Source organism: Rhipicephalus sanguineus, chromosome 3, assembly GCF_013339695.2.
Source record: "Rhipicephalus sanguineus isolate Rsan-2018 chromosome 3, BIME_Rsan_1.4, whole genome shotgun sequence".
Lineage (NCBI taxonomy): Eukaryota > Metazoa > Arthropoda > Arachnida > Ixodida > Ixodidae > Rhipicephalus > Rhipicephalus sanguineus.
Window position 1 is genome coordinate 64,552,822 of NC_051178.1, and position 22,500 is coordinate 64,575,321.

Consider the following 22,500-nt stretch of genomic DNA (forward strand, 5'->3'; position numbering starts at 1 on the left):
TTGACGCTCACCTGCAGTGAGTGTATTGAGGATAGTAGGTGGAAGTAAATTCCTAAATGAGACGCCATCGCCGCGCTGAACAAAAGGCGTAGACGCAAGTACTTCAGACGTAGCGCTACCAACGCCTTTGCACTACCAACGAATTTGTAAAAAAAAAAAGAAAAGATATTAAGTTTTGGTAGATCTCTTTTTTTTCTGGTGCCACGTCACACGAGTGGTCGCGAAGGTGCTAGTATCGCCGAATGTGATTGTTCGAGAATCTCACACCTTAATAAAGAAATGCAGCTGTTGAATGCCGTTAAACCAAGCTTGTCGAGCGATAGCAGCGACTTATCGCCAGGGGCGGCGCCAGAGGATTTTAAACGCATACACAACGCCGTTTTCTGGATGTGTACCGGTGGGAGGGGGAAGGGGGGGGGGGGGAGTAGAGCTATCTATCGCTCTAAAAAGTACCGCCGTTCTGAAACGTAGTCGCATTGGCCGATGACGGGACGCGATTGTATCCGAAATCAGCGGCGCGTTTCTTTGCTCCAGTGGGCGTTATCTCTATGTTATTTTTTTTGTTTTCTCATTTAGTACCTTGTATGCTGAGTTTTTACTTGTTTAAAATTTTTATTTGTGCCCGAGAAAAGTTCCGGTAACAGTTAGGCGATGGTGGTGTGCTGTTGCAGCAGGCGGGGCTAAGCCCTAACCTCACGTACTTACGCGCTACAATGCGTCAGCGCGTGGCGTGTAGACTCAGCGCCGCGCCCTCTCTCTCTCCATAGGGAGAGGGCACGGCGCCGAGTGCACAGGCCACACACTGACGCGCTGCAACACGTACGTGTGGTTAGGGCTTTCGGCTGACCCATAGCCGGCACTTATTCCTTCCTGGCGAGATTTGTGGATTTCGTGATGTATAAGGCAGTATATCGTTATATTTACAGTGATTCCACTCCTGCGCCAACTGCGCCAAAGTGCGCCAAATTGTATTTACTGCGCCATCCTGATAATATCGACGAAAATTGCGCCAAACTGCGCCAAAGTCTCGGGTTTGGGGGCGTCTATTACCGGCAATCGCACGGCCGGCGCGTCAGAACATGTGCAGCTTGATCTTGGGGTGCCAAAGTCGCAACCATGGACCAAGAATTATTCCGCTGAATAAATAGCGCTCGCGCGTGCGTCCCGAATAAGCCGCGATGCCATGCACGGTGCCGACGCAGCTTCTGTTCTGCAAGTCGGCTCGACAGCAAAACGCGTTCTCCGCAGAGGCTCGTGCAGTGTTGTACACGTTCCTCTAAAACAGGAACGACAGCTCGTTCCTCGTTCCTTCCTAATTTTGAAACGAGTTCCCGTTACAAGTTCCCTTAACGCGGAAGGAACGCGTTCCAGTTACAATTCGAAAATTGGAACGTCTCGTTACATTAGCGTTACATTTGGCGTTTTAATCAAAATATAGTGTAGGATAATCCTGAGGTGAAATAAAGTGAGCAATATAAAACTCACATCTAGCTACATATATAATACGAATTTGACATCGCCGGAAGCAGGTGTACATAAAACGAATCTAAAGAAACGCGCCTAGACGAATTTATTTAGAGACCACCGGCAATACTACACACGTCTAACTGCAACTTTCGTACTCGTCTATACAAATGCAACACATGTGGCACTTTCCACGTAGGTCTTCAAGTGCACAGTCAGGATACTGCACTTCAGATAGTGAACCAGAAATTTCCACACATACACCAACATAATTAAATTTCTTGCGCGAAAAACCTCATCAAAAGGGACAATGCATAGGTGTTTGATGAGTGGTGATTCAATATTATTGTGTCAGTAGAAAATAATGTCCACGATACATATTCGCAACTTAGTAAAGTCCCTTGTTCGCATTCATCAACAGTTGCACCTTGGTGTTGACAGACAAACATGAATTCTCGTCAGCACTGCGTTGGCAATGTTCAAAACACGTTCCATGGAAGTGCTAGAGGGTACTGCCGTGTTGTACACAAATCAGAACAAAGTCAATCGAGGTCGTAGGGGCCAGGGCAGGCTCAGCGGGTGCAACAAGAATATAGCGCTGGATGTACGCCTATTGTTTATTGCATGACAGAGACGTTACCAATGCAATGGCTGTCGAACTGAACTCTAATATTGTAGACCGATAGCCGCGGATATAACTCGCATGTTGAAGGAACACCTTCAACAAGGTTTTAAACTGCGCGAAGAAGACCGGACGATAGCAGGAACATGCATACGCACACACAAGCGCAGACCTTCCAACTGACTTTATTTACGGAGAGCAGGTGATTTATGAGTTCTTCAAAATAACAAAACATAAAAGCAAGAAACAATCGTGCAATTACATTGTTAAAAACAATAACAAGAACGCGTGCGCATCACGTACGCGGGAGTGACCTGATGTGTCCATCTAAGAATTCCATCTCTTGATAGTGATATGGAAGGAGAGGTGACGCAGCTATCTCCTTTTTTTGCGATGTAAAACGCCTCGACGACTTCCCTTTAAGCTCTAGATTTAGCTTCGATAGGAATTTTGTATTTTTCGGATCAGGCAAACAGTTTCTGCTATCGCATTTCTTGCAAAGCACCTAGGCCAGATTGCTGCCCGTGCCAGTGCGCAAGGATCGGTTGTGCTCCTGTGCACGCTCATTGAAACATCGGATGGTGTGGCCTATATGTAAGACCGACCGCACGAATAGGGCATCTCGCATGTAACGTTAGAAACGCAACTGGTATACTTCATGTGATGGTTCTTCTTGCATGACATCTCTTGTTTTGTTCTTGTCAGAAGTCGGCACACTTCTTTAACCTTGCAAGGTGCCAAGAAGACGACGCGAATCCCATGCCGTTGTGTGGCCGTCTCAACGCTGCGCGACGCTGTTGCTCAGTGCACCTTCCTTTACTTTATCGTCTAAAGAAACAGTGCCTGAAAATGTTCACCTGATCACGGCATTACATGGTCGGTCTCGGCGTCGCGCGCTTCCCTGCACCTCGGCGAGTGCCTTGAAGTGCAAACACAGAACACTTATACGTGCAAACCAGGATGCTTCATAGTCACGTGACAGGTGAACGGTAGATTTTTGCGCCTCACGCGGTCGCCCATCCGCCCTTCTCTGCATGATGCGCTGTATGCGTGCGCCTGTCCAATGAGGTGGAACGTTTATAGAAGGAACGCCGTTCCCTCTGCCGTTCCCTCGTAAACGTAACGAGTTACCGTTACAGTTCCACCGGTCCTCAATGTAACGGTGGCGTTCCTCCGTTCCTCCCAAAAGGAACTAGTTCCTGGAACGTCGTTCCTTGGAACGCCGTTCCGTACAACACTGGGCTCGTGACGTCTAGGCCTCTCGGTAGCGAGAAAGTGCGACGGCGATTCATCGGGGGACGTCGTCTGTTCTAGAAACGCTGCTGATAGCTCGTTTCAAGCGTCGCACGGCACGTAAGGAAGGCAATGTTCAGTAATAACTACATGTGTGCTGCTAAAATGTCTGTCACTTCTGTTTCCGGACATCGCGGAATGAAATCTGGGGTCGCTAGCAGTATATATATGGAACAATATCGAATTTTCCTTGCTTCGCGTTTATGGAAGAGCACGCGAACGGTGGAAACGCGTTCACACTTTTCCTCAGATATAATTTATTCATGGATCTTCATTCGGAAGAGCTTTTTCGTGATTGCTTATACGAGCACGTCCGAGTTTAATCACTCTGCGGTAAATACCCCCTGAAAGGCCCTGCCCTTTCGAGCTCACGTGCTAGGGTTCCAATTCGAATTTTTTGCTTGCTTTTTAAAAATGTCATCTCATTAATAAAAGCATATATCCTGGTCGGAGCACTCGCAAATACGCAGCTGTCAGTAGCGGGCCCGTCAGTGAAGCGGCTACCCCATGTTACACGTCCGCTCCTCGCTTTCGGGGGTCAATAGCTGACGGGTAAAAAAACTCAGTTTCGCTTAAGGGCGAATCAATGAATGCGATACCAACAAATTGTATTGTTAAACGAAGTAAGGCTAGCAGCTAACTCTTTTGGATTCGATCTCGCGTAACTCAACAAAAAACTGGTTTAAGGGAATATGGCCGCTCCAGGAACCGAAGCGTTTTCTTGCTCTGAGTTCTCTAAACACGAAGTAAGCGTTGAGAGCACAGCAAGTTTACGAGCCGTCTCCTGATGCCTCGAGATGGCGCGCGCGCAAGCGACCTGCGCCTTCGAACGATGCGGTGCCCCCCGCTCCCCTGGCGTCCTTTCATGCTCCTTACGAAAGACGGGCGGGGCGTTTCTTCTCTGTTTGATGAGCAATCGACGGCAGGCCCGCACGCGGGAAGATGTTATCTCATGCGCTGTCCGTGCGACGGAGACAGACGGCCGGCTAGCTTAATCTCCGCTTCAGCCGCGTTCGTCGCCAGCGCTCGCGAGCTTTTACCCGCGACTAGAGTGCGCGTGGTGATGTTATTAATTTGGTCTTTATACAGAAAATTACGGCAATGGCGACGGCAAAAATCCGCGGAGAGCGTCCATATAATTGTTATCACAATAAACATTTAAAAAAAGTTGAGGAGCCATTTCACTCTGTGAAGTGGATGATAAGCGAAGCTGTTTCGCACATGGCAAGGAGGTGACATGGTGGAGGGCAGTTTGGTATGTAAGGCCAGGTTGTTAACGTTCAATACGCAATATTAATACGAAATCATCAGATGCTTTAGCAAACACGAAAATTGACCGTCGGCGGCGTCAATCGATTGATGCAAAAAATGATCATGTGATGGCGTCATCATCACGTCATAGATCGTCAAAACTTGTGACGTCATCATGGCGTCATATATCGTGATGTCACGTGATGCCGCCATCACGACATCGTCGCTTTACGCTGCTTCCGTAATTGGTGCGCCGATCATGGAGCTAGCGCAAAACCAGGTGAGGTGCAGAACGCTTGCAGAAAAGGAGGGGGGGGGGATCAACCCGTCGATCGAGAAGAAAAAGAACCTGGCTTTCGCGTAGGAGTTTTCTTAGGGGAATTCATTAGGGACAGTGTGGCTCTTTGGTATTGAGGTACTGCTGTACATCACGCCGTTTGTCTACAATGTCTGCTGATAACCACATAGATGTATTTAGAGTGTTATTTCATAAAGCGCAATTTTATTGATCTGGTATTCTGTTTATTTGCTAGTGTCGAAAATAATGGCCGAAGAGGTTAATTCAGAACACTCAACTGCATGAGCCCTTATTTTTTCATTAGCGAGTGAAGTATGGAGCTCTCCTGAGATGATTTTTTCCATGAGATTTGCAATGAATCGAAATATTTCTAGCCTTCATAAGAGCCCCATAGTAATATTCCGGTGCTTGAATGTTATTGCAATATGCTTCTGTAGTGCACTCCAGGATGTAAAATTCGCTGCTCCAGATTGCTCCCAGATGCAAAATTATCTGCTCCAAAGTGCTCCAAGATGAAAATTTTGCTGCTTCAAAGTGCTCCAAAATGGAAATTTTGCTGCTCCAAAAATTGCTCCAAATCAGAAGTCCACGGTAGCATCACTGTATTTATATACTTTTGCGCTAATACTTGGCAGGCGAATCATATCGCAATGTGAAGCAATCTGTAAAACCGTCTGTATTTCTGATATAGCGCGACATTTAATTATTGCACCTGAAAAGGTACAGCTGGTCTGTTAACTTGATGCGGTGTTATTACGCTAGATAGCAAGCGCCATGTACGAAGCGCTACTTTTTTTTTTTTTTTTTCATGATGGCTACAGATTTACGCGTTCTTGCTCGATCGCCCCCACATGGCGTCAAAATGAGGACTTGTCTGTTTTCTGAGCTCAATTTCGCTATTCTTTCGCAGTACAGGCTTAAATACAAGAGGTGGCTTTAGGCTAGCTCTGTTTTCCGCGTTAAAATACATGAAAACGCAGGCATGCTTTTACGAGACAACTGGTGACCTGCATGATTTGAATATAATAAAGATTGCTGGGAGTTTATATGCCAAAACAATGATATTATGAGGCACACCGTAATGGAGGACTCTGGAATATTTTGAACACCTTGGGTTTTTCTAACGTGCACATAAATTTAAGTACACGGGCCTCTGGCGTTTCGCCTCCATCGAAATGTGACCGCCGCGGCCGTGATCGAACCCGCACCCGTCTGGTCAGCAGGCAAGCACCGTAACCATTGTAACAGAGCGGCGGCTAAATGAATTGAATAATATGTAATATTCACGACAAGAAAAATAAATGATATCGGCTTAGAAAGCAATATATAGATACAAAACCTCCATTTAATTTTATGAGATTGCTGAAAAAGAAAAGCCACTAGGATTACGATTTCGTAATTTGGCGTCAAACACGGACGTTGCACTTTCATAAACTGAATCTCTTTGAGCAGATCTCAATCGAACCAGTGTGATTTATAAGTTCGCTCAAACGTGAAATGATATGTTTACGAGGGCTTTTCCCGCGTGTTACTGGTGTGTTTCGGGATTGTGTAATGCGTGAATTTTGATCCGCTTAGATTAAATGTTTGGTGCCATTTACAGAATTATGATATCGCTCTTATTGCTGAGGCACGTATACCTGCAAAATTAATATCTGAGTTCTAAATTTTGCAGTTTTCAAGCAATTCTTTATATAAATGTTCACCGCATAACTAAAGTATCTTCATACTGGAGTTGCCTTTTGTTTTTCTTTGGATGTTACAGACGTAATGAAACTCATGGCTTGCGCGGTTCCTCTAAAAACGATTTCTTTTTTTCCATGTATTTCGCTCCGAGTTCACGAGTCAAAGCTTCCGCAAAGGCCCGTTGTGACATGTGCAACTAAGTATTTATAGGGAAGGAGTTGCGTACACACAGATATACACTCACCACACATATACACTCACGCATACAATACATACATACATAATACATACATACATACATACATACATACATACATACTACTACATACATACATACATACATACATACATACAACATACATAATACATACATACTACATACATACATACCTACATACATACATACATACATACATAATACATACATACATACCTACTAATACATACATATACATACATCACATACATACATAATACATACATACATACATAATACATACATACATACATACATACATACATACATACATACATACATTACATACATACATACATACATACCACATACATACATACATACATACATACATACCATATACAATACAGACATACATACTACATCAACATACATACCATACATACACATACATACATACATACATACATACTAGCATACATACATACAATACTACAGACATACATACATACACTACATACATACATACCATCATACAGACTACATACATACATACATACATAACATAACATACATACACATACATAACAATACATAACAGACATACATAACATACAGACATACATACATACATACCATACATACATACATACATACATTACATACATTACAATACAGACCGTGAGGAAATTAACGGCTCACTTCGTAAACGCAAGAAGCCGTGGCGTTTGGACAGATGATAAATAAAAAAACTGTATTGAATCAAAAAGCCAGTGGGGGGGCACGAATATTGAAATGAGGCCGAGGTTCAGAGGAAGACGGAAGCGTAAGGAGACGAAAAATCCTTGAACCGGGGGCCAGCGACGCCCCGTGCTCAAGGACTTTTAATCTGTGCAGGAATCTTGAGTAATTAGCAGAACTGCAACTTCAAGATCATTGCTATATTTGTGTAGTGAGGTCAGTTATTTCAGCAGTGTAGTACATATCTTTCTGTATGTTGTTCCACTTCTCACTTACGCCCAAATACTAAAGCTTGTGTTTTGCTGACATGACAACAGTAGCAGCTGGCGTCTAGGATGATACGCTGTGCTCGTCTACTCAATATAGCGCTTCAGCTGAAAGGCGCGGTAGGTGGCTATTGGCCTCGAGGCCCGCCACTGGAAACGCCGGCGCCACCGTCGGCGTGACGTGCTTGGCAGGATCACGTGGTCTCAGCGGCCGCGTCGGCTGCTTGTGGCGCACTGCCGCGTGCTTTGAAAACGAGTTTCAAGTCCCACATGCGCTGCGGTCTGTTCGAATTCGGAAGTTTTCTCTCATTTTCTACTCAATTGAAACCATTGTAATAGAGTGGCTGCCTCCGAAGGCGACGAACATGGGGCTCTACCGCTCAGTGCCGCAGTGCCGCGCTTACGCAAAGGAGCCCAGTGTCAGCCTGCACTGGTAACCGCGGGACAAGAAACAGCGTGAAGCATGGGTTGTAAAGCTAAGAACCGGCAAGTAGCTATCCGCTACGAGTCTTGTGCGTAACAAGCCCTTCCGCGACGAATAGTTTTGTTACTGCGTCGGGCCTGCGATGTTCGGTGAGTAGCAGACAGCGCGCACTGAGACGATGGCTCGCGCGCGCTTCCCGCCGGCAAATGATGCTTATATGTGCCACAGGATGGTAAAAGCGCTACCTTTTACCACGTGCGATGCCATCTCAGAGCCCTCCAATGCGACCTCTTGATCGTCGGCCCCGTGCTCAGCGTCCACAAAATCAGCTGCAGATGCGCAAGTCATTGTTTAGATACGTTGAATTAAAAAGCGCACAGGATCCCTTATGCATTCGTTAAAGATGACTAGAAGGCGAAAGCCATCTTCTTCTTGTCAGTCGATGTACTTATTCTCCCGCGCCCCCCTCCAAAAGCGTTCTGCGCCTAACGCGGTTTTGCACGGCCTCCGTGACCGATCACGGAGGCAATGCAAAGCGACCATGACGTGTGAATACGTCATCATGTGACGTCACATTACGTGACGTCATAATGACGCTACAAATTTTGGCGATCTGTGACGTCATGATGACCTCATATGGTGACACCATCACGTGACGATTATTTTTTGCATCACTCGTGTTGACGCCGCCTACGCGGGACGCCGACGGGCAACCTTCCCATTTGATGAGACATGCATTGCTTCATAAGCTACATAAATTTTGCATTGCCTCCGTGATCGGCCCACCGGCCAACTCAATGTATTTTCTAGGAGCCTCATTTATTTATGTGGGAATGATGCCACCCTGTCGGCGTTAGACACGACACTGCTGCCAAAATTGCTGGGGTTCTCGCCAAATAATCACTATCCTGTTTTGCGGCTGCTGGTTGCTGCAATACCTTCTATTTTATTCACCGCTATTTCAAGTTCATGTGGGTCCTAGTTCACAGCCGACGTTTGCAGAACAAGTCCGGCAAACGTTACTGTATTTTCTTTCTTTTCCTAGGCGTCGCATGCTACTACATGCTCGGTCTCGTAGACTGGTTCTCCTTACACCAGCAGTCTCGAAGTGGTGAAGCCTTGGTCTATGAATTTGTTGATGACAGAGAGCGGCAAGTTCACTGGAATGCAAACGGAACGATAATTAAGGAGCATTAAAAAAGGCGTCGCATTTGCTCACGTTTTGTGTGAGCACCAACCGAAACAAATGCTCCGAATAAAGAAACAAAAGCAGCGGCATTTGCCCGCTGAGAAGACCGATCAATACGCAGTGCGAGACAACTTGTCAAATGACATTGAAACGTACCGAATTTAGACCGAAAAAGAAAAAAAAAACACTCAATCGTCGGGACGGCAGATCACAAAGTTGCCATGCGCTCCGAAGCCGCAGTTGTAAGGAAAATATTTTTGAGCTGTTCTGATAACGTCCGCGCAACAGTAGTTGTTTGTTTACTCACAAATTCTCTTATTTTCCGGCCTAAAGTTCACAGCGCGGTGCCAAAACGCGCTCGTAGCAAAAGCGAAACCATCAGCACGAACATACGTACATGCAGACGCTCATACATGCAGAAGCACCGTCAGTCGTCGCGAACCCGTGCGATCGCTGGCTTGAGGCTTCTTTCTGTTATGCTCCGTTTGGTTATACAGACAGTCTACTGTAACGAGATATTCCACATAGTTTGCACTCAGAGAGTGACTACCTTTCACGCAAGAGGCCGGTTCAGGGGTCTCCAACGCGGTGACAGCGTGAAGCGGGTGCTCGGTTTTCTGCAAAGAGACAGCGACTGTAGACTATCTTGTGCTTTCAGTTCGTCGAAAATGGTTATTTTGACATTAAAGAACACAGTTCATTTCGAAAGTACTTACAGAAATGCCCTGGAGGGCTTCCGCGAGGTGTTTTTGTAGAGCGCCGACAGCAAAACCTATGGGGAGCGCGCCGGCGGTATCCTGCCTAGCACGCAATCGAGGCGCGTCCGATAGAGGGCGACTCCGTAACTCCTCGAGGCCAATACCGTGCTTGCTACCGTGTTTGTTCGACCATCCTTCAGCACGCACTGAAATATCGACAGAGGAGTGTTATTTTTCGCATATCCTGGTTGGTCATTCTGGAATGATCGAGTAGTCGTAGTTCCCCGATAGCCGCCTGAAACATCCTCCATCGCATACATTGCTGCCGTTTATGATACGCTGACTGCCTGTCGTCGTCGATAGAATTCGAGGAAGGCCCAAAAGGTCGTCACAAAAGCAGAAAAGTTGACGACTTGCTTTCCACCGCATGTCCGGGTGAAGTTTAGTTGTTCAGTTTGACCAAGGACGTATATCGAAAATGAGAAACGGGTTTAATGGTGAACAGTGGTGCCTTGATGACGTTCACTCCTTTGATTTGAATCTGAACCGTCGCTTCCTGCAAGTGACGTGCGACCCTCAGGTCGCGGGCGGCCGCATTTGAGATGGAGGCGAAAATGCTAGAGGCCCGTGCACTTCCAGGTGGTCGAAATTTCCGGAGCCCTCCACTACGGCGTCTCTCATTATCATAGCGTGGTTTTGGGACGTTAAACCCACCAATTATTACGTTATGCATGTGAGGCGCGCCACCTTCGGAACAGTAGCGCAAAAATCACACAGACGACGACAGAGCAAGTGCTGTGTCCCGTCTTGCTCTGTCGTCGTCTGTGTGATTTTTGCGCTACTGTTCCGAGTTATGCAATACCAACTAGTCCACCAGTATGTCCTTTTAAACACCTCTAAATAATATTAATCGTTAACTGGTACGTCCCCGAGTGTTGATACACGAAATGCCAGTGGCTTGGAAAGAACCACGTGGGTCTTATGTCAGTTGTGAAATAACTGCAATGGAGTGTCAAGCTGTGTCATATTTATTGCGATTTGTAAAAAGACAGGCTTCTGTCAATGTTTTATTTTTAAAGAAGCCTGTCAGGCTGTAACTGAGAAAACTGTATAGCTCATGATGGAGTGACAGTGAAAAGCGAATGAACCACTTGGACGTGTCTAATAGCATACAATGTAACTTCGTTTAAATGCGGAGCATTTCTTAGCGAACCCAAGGCACTTTGAGTCTATCTATCTATCTATCTATCTATCTATCTATCTATCTATCTATCTATCTATCTATCTATCTATCTATCTATCTATCTATCTATCTATCTATCTATCTATCTATCTATCTATCTATCTATCTATCTATCTATCTATCTATCTATCTATCTATCTATCTATCTATCTATCTATCTATCTATCTATCTATCTATCTATCTATCTATCTATCTATCTATCTATCTATCTATCTATCTATCTATCTATCTATCTATCTATCTATCTATCTATCTATCTATCTATCTATCTATCTATCTATCTATCTATCTGTCTGTCTGTCTGTCTGTCTGTCTGTCTGTCTGTCTGTCTGTTGCCCGCCATCCGCCTACGTCTGGGTGCTTTCGTGATCGCTTCCTTAACTTCGTGTTGACCAAAATTGGCATAGGAGGGTAAGAGGATTTGACCAATATGACTGTCTGGTCATGATCGACATGAATAGCGTGAAATCATGTCGCGTACGTCGTCAAACCATTTGCTCAAGACACGTTTGACACATACCCGTTTACCACGGGCCGCGGTTTACGGGTATGCGCCACAGGTGATTCACAGTTTATATCTACCCAGGAACGGCGAGAACGGACATTGGTAATTTAAATGCAAGAACGTTAAGAAAAACCTACATCGGCAGCGTTGACCCGACGAATGCGAAGAATAAAAAAGAGGATCGCAGCAGGAATCGAACCCAAGTATTCTGCATGACAGTCAGGTATTCTACCACAGAGCCACGCCAAGTCTAGAAACTGCTTTGGAAAAACACCCTATGCAGGCGTAATGTCGGTGGAACGTCAATTGTGGTTGTGATGCTGGCTATCTAATTTTATAACAAAGCAATAAACACTACGTATATGCTCCTACGGTACAGGCGTCATGTCAGGTTAACGTCTGTGGTTCCAGTGTTAGCTCCGCCTTTATAGCAGTCTAATAAACATTACATTTGCGTTCCCATGATTCAGCAAGCTATATTCAAGCGCTGCTCGACCGCGGAGGAATACGTCAACGAAAGTTACGTGTGATATTCGCGTCATCGCACGGTGTAGTGCACTTCGTTTGGATAATACTGTCGACGTATGTGATCTAACTTGAGTTCTGACGTCATCAGACCATAAGTTACCCTTTAAAGGGACATTAAAGAGCAAAACGATTTTTCTCGCATTAGTCAAGTAGTCTTCCACGATACCATAAACACCACGCTTTCTGCACGAAGACGCTTAATAAGCGAGAAAACGCGCAAAAAGAAAATACAGGTGGCGACGCCACCTTGGAATTCCCGCACCATTTGCCGTGACGTCACATATTTTTGACGGCGCCTGCTTGGGCCTATACGTAGTTCCTAATCGGTTAAATCGAAGTGCATTGTCCTCTGAGGGGGCCTGAGACTTGACATAACGAGTTTGTGGAAATTTCGTCGAGCCAGTGGCGCCAAAATACGTTAAATGCTCTTTGAAGTCTTTTACGTCACGAATTACAAAGTTCGGCGCGAAATTTAAAAAAATGAAACTTTGAACTGGGTTTTCTCCTCTAATAATAAACCTATGGTGGTGAAATAAACTACACAAGGGTTCTCCGAGCACACTTTATCAATGTAGACCAATTCATTGTTTCTCTTTAGTGTCCCTTTAAACGCCAGTGTGGTCGACGTGCCTGGTGAGCCAACGATGTGCATACAACTACTACACCTACAAAAACACGTCGATCCACCTCGTAACGCTTGATTCAAAGACAAAAAATGCAGTATATATACTCGCTGACTGCTTCGCATAAAACAGATGGGTCTGCCGAAATTTTTTTAGTATATGAATAGTCCATATATTGGCGGATATCATGCACCACGGTATCATTCATAGGTGTTCATAGGTGTTCATAGGTGTCCATGTTGGACACCTATGAATACGAGCCAATTAATCTAGTAAATATTCAATCTAACAGTACGATGTCATGACTTCGTGTGGTGATGGGAAGGAAGGGAACAGTTTATCGATAGTAATATCAGGCCAACTTCGACGATATTGTCAGCCAACTAATATCAGCCAACTCCGACGTGCCACCGGGGGGCGATGAGTGTAAACACGCCGCATCACCATGGTAACTGCGTCCTCGCTGCTATTGCGCAATTTGCCGCACCAAGAATGAAAAGAAATCTGCAAAATGTAACCCGCACGCGTAAAAACACTGCTCGCTTCGTGAACGTGTCATCTCTTGCGGGCTTGTACACCGGAACACACAAAAATGCCGTAGTGGGTATTGTGTTTACGTGAGGTGATTTGCGTAAACGCACGTAAGCACAATATAAACGCATATCTTCAATACGAACTAGTGTTTAATCAGAAGCATTGCAAGGCGGACAATGCGGGAGCGACGAGGCGACTGACGTAACTTGCGCACCGCTGCTGGGATTCCAACGCACGTGCTTGGCGCGTAAGCTCAAGCAATCGGCCAAGGTCACAGATGTGCTGGCCAACGTTACTAGAACAAACTCAGTTTAAAAGCTCCGCCGGAGAGGCGGTCCACGTGGCGGTCGTGAGAACTAGTGGCGCTGCAGTCACGTCTAGCTCCCGCGGCTGGCGCTTGTTGTGATCGGCGCCGCCGATGTACGAGCGCACGTGGGTTACAGCGTCGTCTGCGCTTTGTTAGCTCGTCATTTTTGCGACTGTTCTTGACCAGGCTTAGCGTCTTGTACGAAGACACGTGCATGATGTACGAAGCGTAACGAGGGCGAACAGATTCACAGTGCGGTATGCCGACTTGCTTTGCGCCGGGCTGCAAGAGCGGCTACCGCAACGACGACTCCGCTTCACGACACTTCTTCGGACCTCGAAAAGACCCTACGCCATTCAAGCTTTGGATCGCAAAGATAGAAAGTTTACTGCGAAATGCAAGGTCTGTGACGTTCATTTTGAGAGTGACGACATTGTAAAGCACTATCGTCGTGTCGTTGCGGGACAAGAAGTTTTGATCCCACGTGGAAAGTCGGGACGCGCGCCCGTTGTCGTGCCGCGCTTGTTCCCAGCACTTCCACCCCACATTTCAAAGCCAAAATGTTCGGGGTTTAGGCCAAATCCCCCCCCCCCCTCCCAAAACGCATGGCGTCCCGCGAAAGCCCAGTGACCAGTTTTGAGGAGCCGCCAGAAATAGAACAGCAAAACGAAAGGCAGGCGATTACCTATATACGCTACCGAGACTGAGAGTTGCGTCACAGTGACATTCGATCAGTTGTCAGCTGTCGCTATGCCTTCAAAGCAGTGGATTTTCGAGAGATTTTACGACGAGGTATGGAACAAGATGTGCGGAATATTTTACACTCGCAGGCTCGGGAACGGGCTGCTCAGCGCAAACATTTTGGCACGGTACACATAGAAAAGACGACGAGCGCTGGTCCTCGTCTTTTCTATGTGTACCGTGTAAAATTTATTGCGCTGCAGCAGTTTAATAATTTAATACCAACTAGCCCAATCCCACACTTTGCTTCGGGAACGGAGACTTACTTGTGCAAAAGATAATTGTACTTGGCGAGCAGTTTAACTGCGTAGTGAACGGCTACAGCACGAAACGCAAACGGCTGTCGTACAGTGTAAGAAGTGCTGCGGGAATGGAATATCTGCTCGGTGAAGTTGGAAAACTGAAGTTGAATACTGACGACTCTTCTAGCGACAGAGTACGCACGAATAACTGCTCGGTGCTCACATTACGGCCGATCTGTTCGAATTGTTTAAGGCACCGTAGAAGGATGCGACGTAGAAAGATGAGACACCGAAAATACAACTATCCGCTGAAAAAATTGCTCAGAGGCGACATCTATTCGACGTAATCGCACACTGAGATTTCATTTACCGAGTTCTCGTAAAATTTTCCGATTTTGGGTCATTATCTCTTTAACCGTCGCGAAAACGTGTCTTGTAAACATTGCAAAGCATTGGTGATGTTTTTCGAGAAAGTTTTTTTGAATAAATTGTAGACAACGTGAGTACTGTTTTTCTAGAACGTTTTTGTATCTCGAGTAAGTACGCTTCTTTGTACACTATAAAGGCTTTTACAAACGTGTTGGGTTGTTCTTGGTCTAGATAAGACGGCAGCGGCTAAAATTGTGGTGGTAGTTATAAAAATTACGCTGAAAACCCTCATTGGCTTAGAAGCTCCTATGCTTGGAAGTTAAGCGCAATGTAGACAGCTCAAATATTGTCACTGGGTCATGACGTCGACGAAGGCAGCAGTCAGCAGGTCCGAGATGAAACTCTTCATTTGGCCGAACTTGTGGCCGGGAAACTGAAAGTCAAACTACAGCAATACACTGATAGCGGTGAACAGAGCGTCTACCGTCGATCAACTGACAAGCGGTCAAGCGCGTCGGCTTTTATACAGGCGCTATCGAACTTTCCAGCGATATCGCTGTTGGCGGCGTTATCTCTCGACAAAGCTGGAATATTCACGTGCGGCGCGCAATCTTACCAAAACGATCTACTACAATCGCGAAGCTTCTCGAACACTGCTTCGCGGGCAGCGTCGAGCGTTGATAACCGTCCTTGCTGGTCAAACCCGAATACATCAAAATAAAACAAGAAGTCGGCGTGGCAATATAGACCGAACATCGATTCTTAGCCAATAAATGAACAACGCACGCGGGCCAATGCATACAGACGACCTTATGCATATCCACCTAACTAGCACAATAAGAAAGTTGCCGCGCAGTTGCCGCGAGCAACTGCGCGGCGGACCGCAGCGTTATGCTGTGGCAGCAGACGACGCGCCGATAGTGGCGCAAGACGGAACTGCAGCGCCGCTAGTTCTCGCGACCGCCGTTCGGACCACCCTCCTCCGCTGGCGGAGATACGGAGCTTTGAAACTGAGTTTGTTCTAGTAACGTTGGTGCTGGCAGCATTCAAGTCCACTGACCGTGTTCGCCGCGCAGGAAACACTCGACGGCGTCGACGTGGACTTTCAGCGCGTTGTTTCGACGGTGCTGCTATACCATTTATTAGCTCGTTTTCTCGCCAACAGATGGCGCCACAATCAGATCATCGCGATATCAGCCAATGGCGTGACCGTATTTTGATACATGGCGCCTGTGGGGAGTTTCGCAACTCGTATGATTGAAGAACTCTGGCGAACACTGCCGACTATGGGGGTACCATTCGATAAGACCCTCTGAAGGTGCCTCCATTTTGCGAGTAAACGTCCGCAGTGTAGGCAGCAAAAGCTCGCGCTCGGCATATTACACTTCGCGTCAATGATACGAGGCTAGGGGTGGTTGTTTTGGCAGCATGGTCGTGCGCAAACGTGGCCAATTTTCGGAACATCGGTATTTCTTACAGTTTGATTCGAATCCCAGGATTTATTCGTGTTCGTCGCCGTCGACAGAAAATTATTCCACGAACGGAGGCGAAAAGTGAAATAACGCGTGCCAGAATAAATTATTTTGCTCAGTTCTTCTAAAGGGACACTGAAGTGAAAAATGATTTTTCTCATATTAGTAAATTACTATTTCACAATTCCAAAATCACCACGCTTGCCGCTAGAAGACGCTTGGTAAGCGAGAACATGCGCAAAAAAGTGCGGGTAGCGACGCGAACTTGAAATTGTCGCACCAAACGTCTTGATGCCATAGATTTTGACGGCATATACTAGGTGCTACGTAGTTCCTAATCAGTAAAAACGAAGTACATTTTCCTCTGAGGGGCCGTATACTTAACAACCCAATTTTCAGTACATTTTTGTTAAGCCACTGTCGACAAGATACTAAAATTCACTTTGAAATCCGTGACGTCATGTGCGGCGATTTCGGCGCGAAACATAAAAATGAAACTTTGACCTTGATTTTCTCCTCTATTAATGAACCTATGATGGTGATATTAACGACGTTAGAGTTCTCAGAGTACAAATATCAATATAAACCGATTCATTGTTTCACTTTAGTGTCCCCTTAAGTGCTTGGTTAATTACGAAATAAAAAGCTGCATATTCGAGACGAAAGCGCTAGCATTGCCTTGATATTGTTAACGTTATCTCCACAGAAATCAGCCCTGACATTTTAGGTTTCATCTTATAAACAGCAACACATAGAGAAACAACTGACAGTACATATGTAATCAATGTGCCGTGTGAAGAGCCCGCCTGCAGCTGATTTCATTTGCGTTGTGATAACGTAATGGAAGGGCCACGCATAGTTAGAACCACGGTGTAGTTAGGACTCCCGAAGGGCGACGTGAGCGCGATATTAAAGTGCCTTGAATTGTCTCGCTGTCAGTAATTTCATGTAGTGCATTGCTTAATCTGTCAAGGACACGTCACACTGGTCTCTCGAATCAGGTTATCTTTGCTGGCCAACCACCTTCACAGCGGGGATTGGAGCCCATGTTTTAAAATTGCGTTCGAGGATTCTGTGTAGCCACGTTGAGCAAGCGTTCCTCTCGTTTTCTCTCACTTCTTTTTTCTTTTTTTTGGTGACTCCTGCGGTCGCCTGCCCTTCCCCGAAGTTTTCACCGTTTTTCCCGTTTCTTCTATCTCTCTTAATTGCCACCTGCCTTCCCGCACAGTACGGTTGAGGTGCCCTCCCCGACGAGAGGCTGTTACTACGCTGTTATGTACAACCTAATGGAATCGACAGACAGTGATGTCAAGGAAAGTATAGGGGCTTTATTTGTAGTCCTTAACTGTAGTGTAGTAATTATGATATGAACGTAAAGAAATCAAAGTGAACGAAAAGACAACTTGTCGCTAGCAGGGCTGGGCAGTATCGCGATACAAGAGTATCGCGATAGTATTTCAGAGATACTTTTGAGTATCTGTATTTCTGTATCGAGATACATTTGAAAAATGTATTTGTATCTCAGTAGTGAATTACATTTACGATGTATCGCCTGTATTGCGATACTATGCAGGACACAGGTATCTCGTTACATTGTTTTTTTGCGTCGGAAATGAGTTGAGGCGTGTTTCCAATGGGGGAATGACGTTTTTTTTTTCTTTTTTTGTGCCAAGACAAGCGAAGGCGCGCCGCCGGTCGCAGACAGATAGGGCGGCGATGGTTTCCCCTCAAGCACAGAATGGTCCATGTGGTAAAGCGCGCGACGCCGCGGACGGCAGAATCGCGGGGGCAGTGTTGTCGGCCTCTGCCGACGAAAGTCGCTGTCTCTCAAGGTCAGTGCAGCACGCCTAATTTTTTTCCGGTGGAAAGCCATTACTTCGCGACCCCACGCGCGGATACCGCCTTGGAACAGGCTTTGCAATGCTTCGCGTGCGTTCAGTTTCCAAAGCGGCGGCACTTCCATAAGCAGTTCCCGTAGTCGCGGCGGAAGTGACTAGAAGATGTCTATCTTTGACGCGCTTTCAGCCACCTCTCCAATGTCAGGGTGCGTTCCTAATTGATTACATGCGTGAAACGGTCTTTTGTGGTATCAGGCTTCCCCACCGCCGGAGCCGACTTCGCCTGTTGCGGCTTTTTGAAATGGGTGCTGGTTGCGTCGGTGGTGGTGGAAGCTTCATTGAAGCCGACAGGGTCAGACGGCTGAGGATTCCGAAGATGGCGACCGACTTCGGATTCTGAACAGTCAGAACAACCCAAGTGAGGGCGGAAGTGTTTCGGTATTCGCAACTTTCACGGCCTATAGGTGGCGCGACTGTACATCCAACATGGCGGTCGTTGAGATTATCGGCCCGCTGCAGACGATTTAGGAACGTACTTGTTTGGCGAAGAGTTCAGTTCTTTGCGCTTCGGCTGCACTCCGATTTATGTTTTAGTGAAAGCAGGGTTGCGGTGACATATTATAATAAGTAAACGAATGTCGGGTACGTGATTGGAGCCTCATTAGGAAGATAAATATGCACACAATTGTAAATAAAGCAAACACACTAGTCGCGTTGCTTGCGGCGCTTAATCGCGCGTTGCAACCCCCGCTGTGTTGTTAGCACGGCATGGTAGTAGGAGACTCAGTAAAGATGTCTCAGTGATATCAGAGACATTCTCGGAGACATGCTTTATCTCATTTCTGCTTGCATTGCATTCTGCCGCGTAGCTACCTTAGCTCCCTTCAAAGCACGAAGTAATCTAAGTAAACGAAAAAAAAAAAGATGTGTTGCCCTTCGAGACCGAAGCACAAGAACCACTTGAGGAATGTGCAATTATCGGAAATACGATTTTAATGCGCTTTCCTGGTAAAAAAGAGAAAAAATAAACAGCGGAATGTCACAATAGGTCGACAAGCAGCTAATGAAAACAGCGCAAGACGCAATTTTCACGTTTAAGATGTGACGTTCCTGTTATCATCCTACGCTTTTGGTGTTTATGAGAAGTGCAATAAGTAACATCGTACGGGACAGGGACGAAAAAACAGCGCCATCAGTAAGTAATACTGAACAAAAAGAGCTGGAGATGTGAAGGTGACGGAGGCACTTCACAGCCACTTCAGATGTGGAATGGTGCGATGGACGATTTGAAAGCGGACTTTTCATTATATTCTAGAGGCGGAACGCATTCCTTATCAGTTCTGGTACTGTCTCCACAGCGACTGTGTCGAGCGGAGGAACGAAACGCGAGAAAGGTGATATGAGGTAGTGGACATATACTCACACACAAAATGGGATTCTACATACATTCATGGGCCTTGGTTATTTGCTTGCGAAAACCCGCTTAACCACTCACGGGTTTTCGAGGCGCTAATCTGAAGGGGAGGCTTTTGCTTTGCCTCCCACTGTACGCTGTGAGCACCGAGGCCCGCAGTAAAATCAGTTGTCTTTTTCTTTTATTTACCGTTCACATTGAGGAACCGAAAGTGTCACGTATCGAGACCGTGCACACCGTCGCAAAACGACCCCAAACGAGACAAAACAAGTGGCAACATTCGCTGACTCAAGCGGGTCCAACATTTCAATAATCTCAACAGAGCTTCCGGCGGCCACCACTCGGCGGCGCCACGGTACCTGGAAGTTGCGAATCTAGATGACCCGAGAAGAGATATCGCCACGCTGCAGGGCAATCCGGCTGTGAAGGCGATATTTATTCACTATAACACGAATTTGTGCTCGCCTTCAGCGGTAGACAGACTTTCTTTCTTTCGTGAGTCTTGTGCTGAGGCTGAACCGACGATGTTAGAAGACAGCCTATTTGAGAAGCCTACACAGCAGCCTTCTCAGCAAAGCAGATCTTCAAAATAAATGTATGCTTTTTCTCAATTCACTGGTGTTCATTAGTGATTCGAGTGATTTGCTTGAAGTGTGCTATTTCTAGCATAACTTAGTTTGTTCGCCAAGTATGTCGATTTCCGGGTCCAATCCTTGTTACTGTTGCTGTGAAATAGTGTATTTTTATTGGAATTGATACTTGTAATCATGTCATTATTACTAATAATGTACTTTGTCCGCCTCCCCTCCCCTGCAATGTCTTAATGGCGCTGAGGGTACTGTAATAAATAAATAAATGAACTGAACGTTTCGATGCGCTGTAACTTTAATTACAACATTATGCTGCACTAATAGGTGTCTGCGTAGTATGAGCATCCTTGAAATAAAGAGTATTCCAGTATCTGTATCGCTGGAACTGTATTCCGGAATACTTTTTTCTTCTTATTGCAAAAGTATCTCCGAAATATCCCGTTACGTTAAAGGCAAATGTATCTCAGTATCTGTATTTTAGGCTTCCAATCCATGTATTTCGATATCTGTATTCCGGAATACTTTTCTGAGTATCTCTGCCCAGCCCTGGTCGCTAGTATAGGGACCAAACCTCTAACCTTCGCATAACGCGTCCGATGCTGTACCAATTTAGTAATAGCGGCGGTTGCCCCCTCGTCTACTTTATTGGGTATTTTTTGTACATGTAAACCTCGGAGTGTTAGCCAGCGCCGTCCGTAGCCATGAGAGCGAGCGTGGAACACTCTTCTTTGCCAGTTATTCGAAGTTTGTAGGTTCGGTATGTACCAACAGCAAGTTGTCTTTTCGTCCACTTCTTTTACATCTGTATCATAATTAGCACATTACAGTTAAAAGACAACAAACAATGCCCCTATACTCTCCTTCACTTCATTGTCTATTGCTTTCATTAAGTTGTACATAACAAAGAAAACGAGCCCTTGATCAATTCCCCTTCCTTCGTTACTACACTGTGCATTTTCTCTTCCCCGCACTCTCCTTGTCACAAGAATCTAATTCTTTCTCTCTTACCACTGTTCGAGGCTAGGAAAGTAGCCTGTAGGGAGCACGGCGCAGCGTCGAGTGAGTGGAATAAACAATGAAGAGAGCTGAAAGGAGATGGGTACCCACAGTACTATTTACTCGAGATGAGCACCCAAACCACCGAGCTCCAGGTCGCGGTACCTCTCTCCCCATTAAAAAACCGGTGGGTGCCCCCCGACGGCACTGCGAGTCGAATCGAGTACCTCCCGCATTGGGGATGAACGGTTCCTAACACTTGACCACCGCAGTCGTCCTTCGCTCGCTCACTCACCCAACTGCTCACTCATCCACGCATTGGATCACTCATGCACTCACGCAGTCACTCGCTCACTCATCCACTCACGCAGTCACTCATTGACGCTTCCCATATTGCGCATTACCACGGCTTGTTAGGTGAGTAGGGGTGTTCTTTGGCTTCCTTGCTTGAAAGGCTTCAGATTAAAGTATTCTAGAAATCTCCGACACACCTTTTCACTAACACATAATCTTCAATACTTGTGACAAATATTGCATATGACTGCATCTCATTTTTTTCTTTCGTCTGTCTTCATATTTTCAAGTGCCCATGACTAGGGCACCCTGTAGTAAGAAATGTTTGTCTCCACTCTCACCAAACGTTGTTCCTTTTTTTTTTTCTTTTGCAGTCCGCGCGGTTGCTTCGGACGAAGAGTATGTGCTCACTGAGGGCATCGCTACCGATTTCGAGAATGGCGTCGGCGCTGAGCTCCACAAGATGCTACTGCAAAGGGCGCAGCACTCCAATAACTGGGTGAGTGGCCTCTCAACGAGTACACGGGCTGTTTTCCCGAACTGGTATTAAGCGGTTCCACTGCCTACGACCCTACCGTCGTGTGGACTGAAGGTCCTATATAAAGAAGCACGGAGAAAAAAAAAAAAAAAACGAGGAGGATGCATTGCGGAACAAAAATTTCTCGATGGTTCAAC

The 22,500-nt window shown here is 46.0% G+C and overlaps 1 protein-coding gene across 1 annotated transcript in view; it reads left to right on the forward strand.

Moving 5' to 3' along the window:
* The window catches only part of LOC119386689 (peroxisomal carnitine O-octanoyltransferase-like), an 89,908-nt gene that overhangs the window by 17,084 nt on the left and 50,324 nt on the right, over positions 1–22,500 (forward strand). Inside the window, 1 exon segment of the mRNA XM_037653978.2 lies at positions 22,200–22,324. Within this exon segment, the coding sequence (XP_037509906.2) occupies positions 22,200–22,324 (125 nt within the window).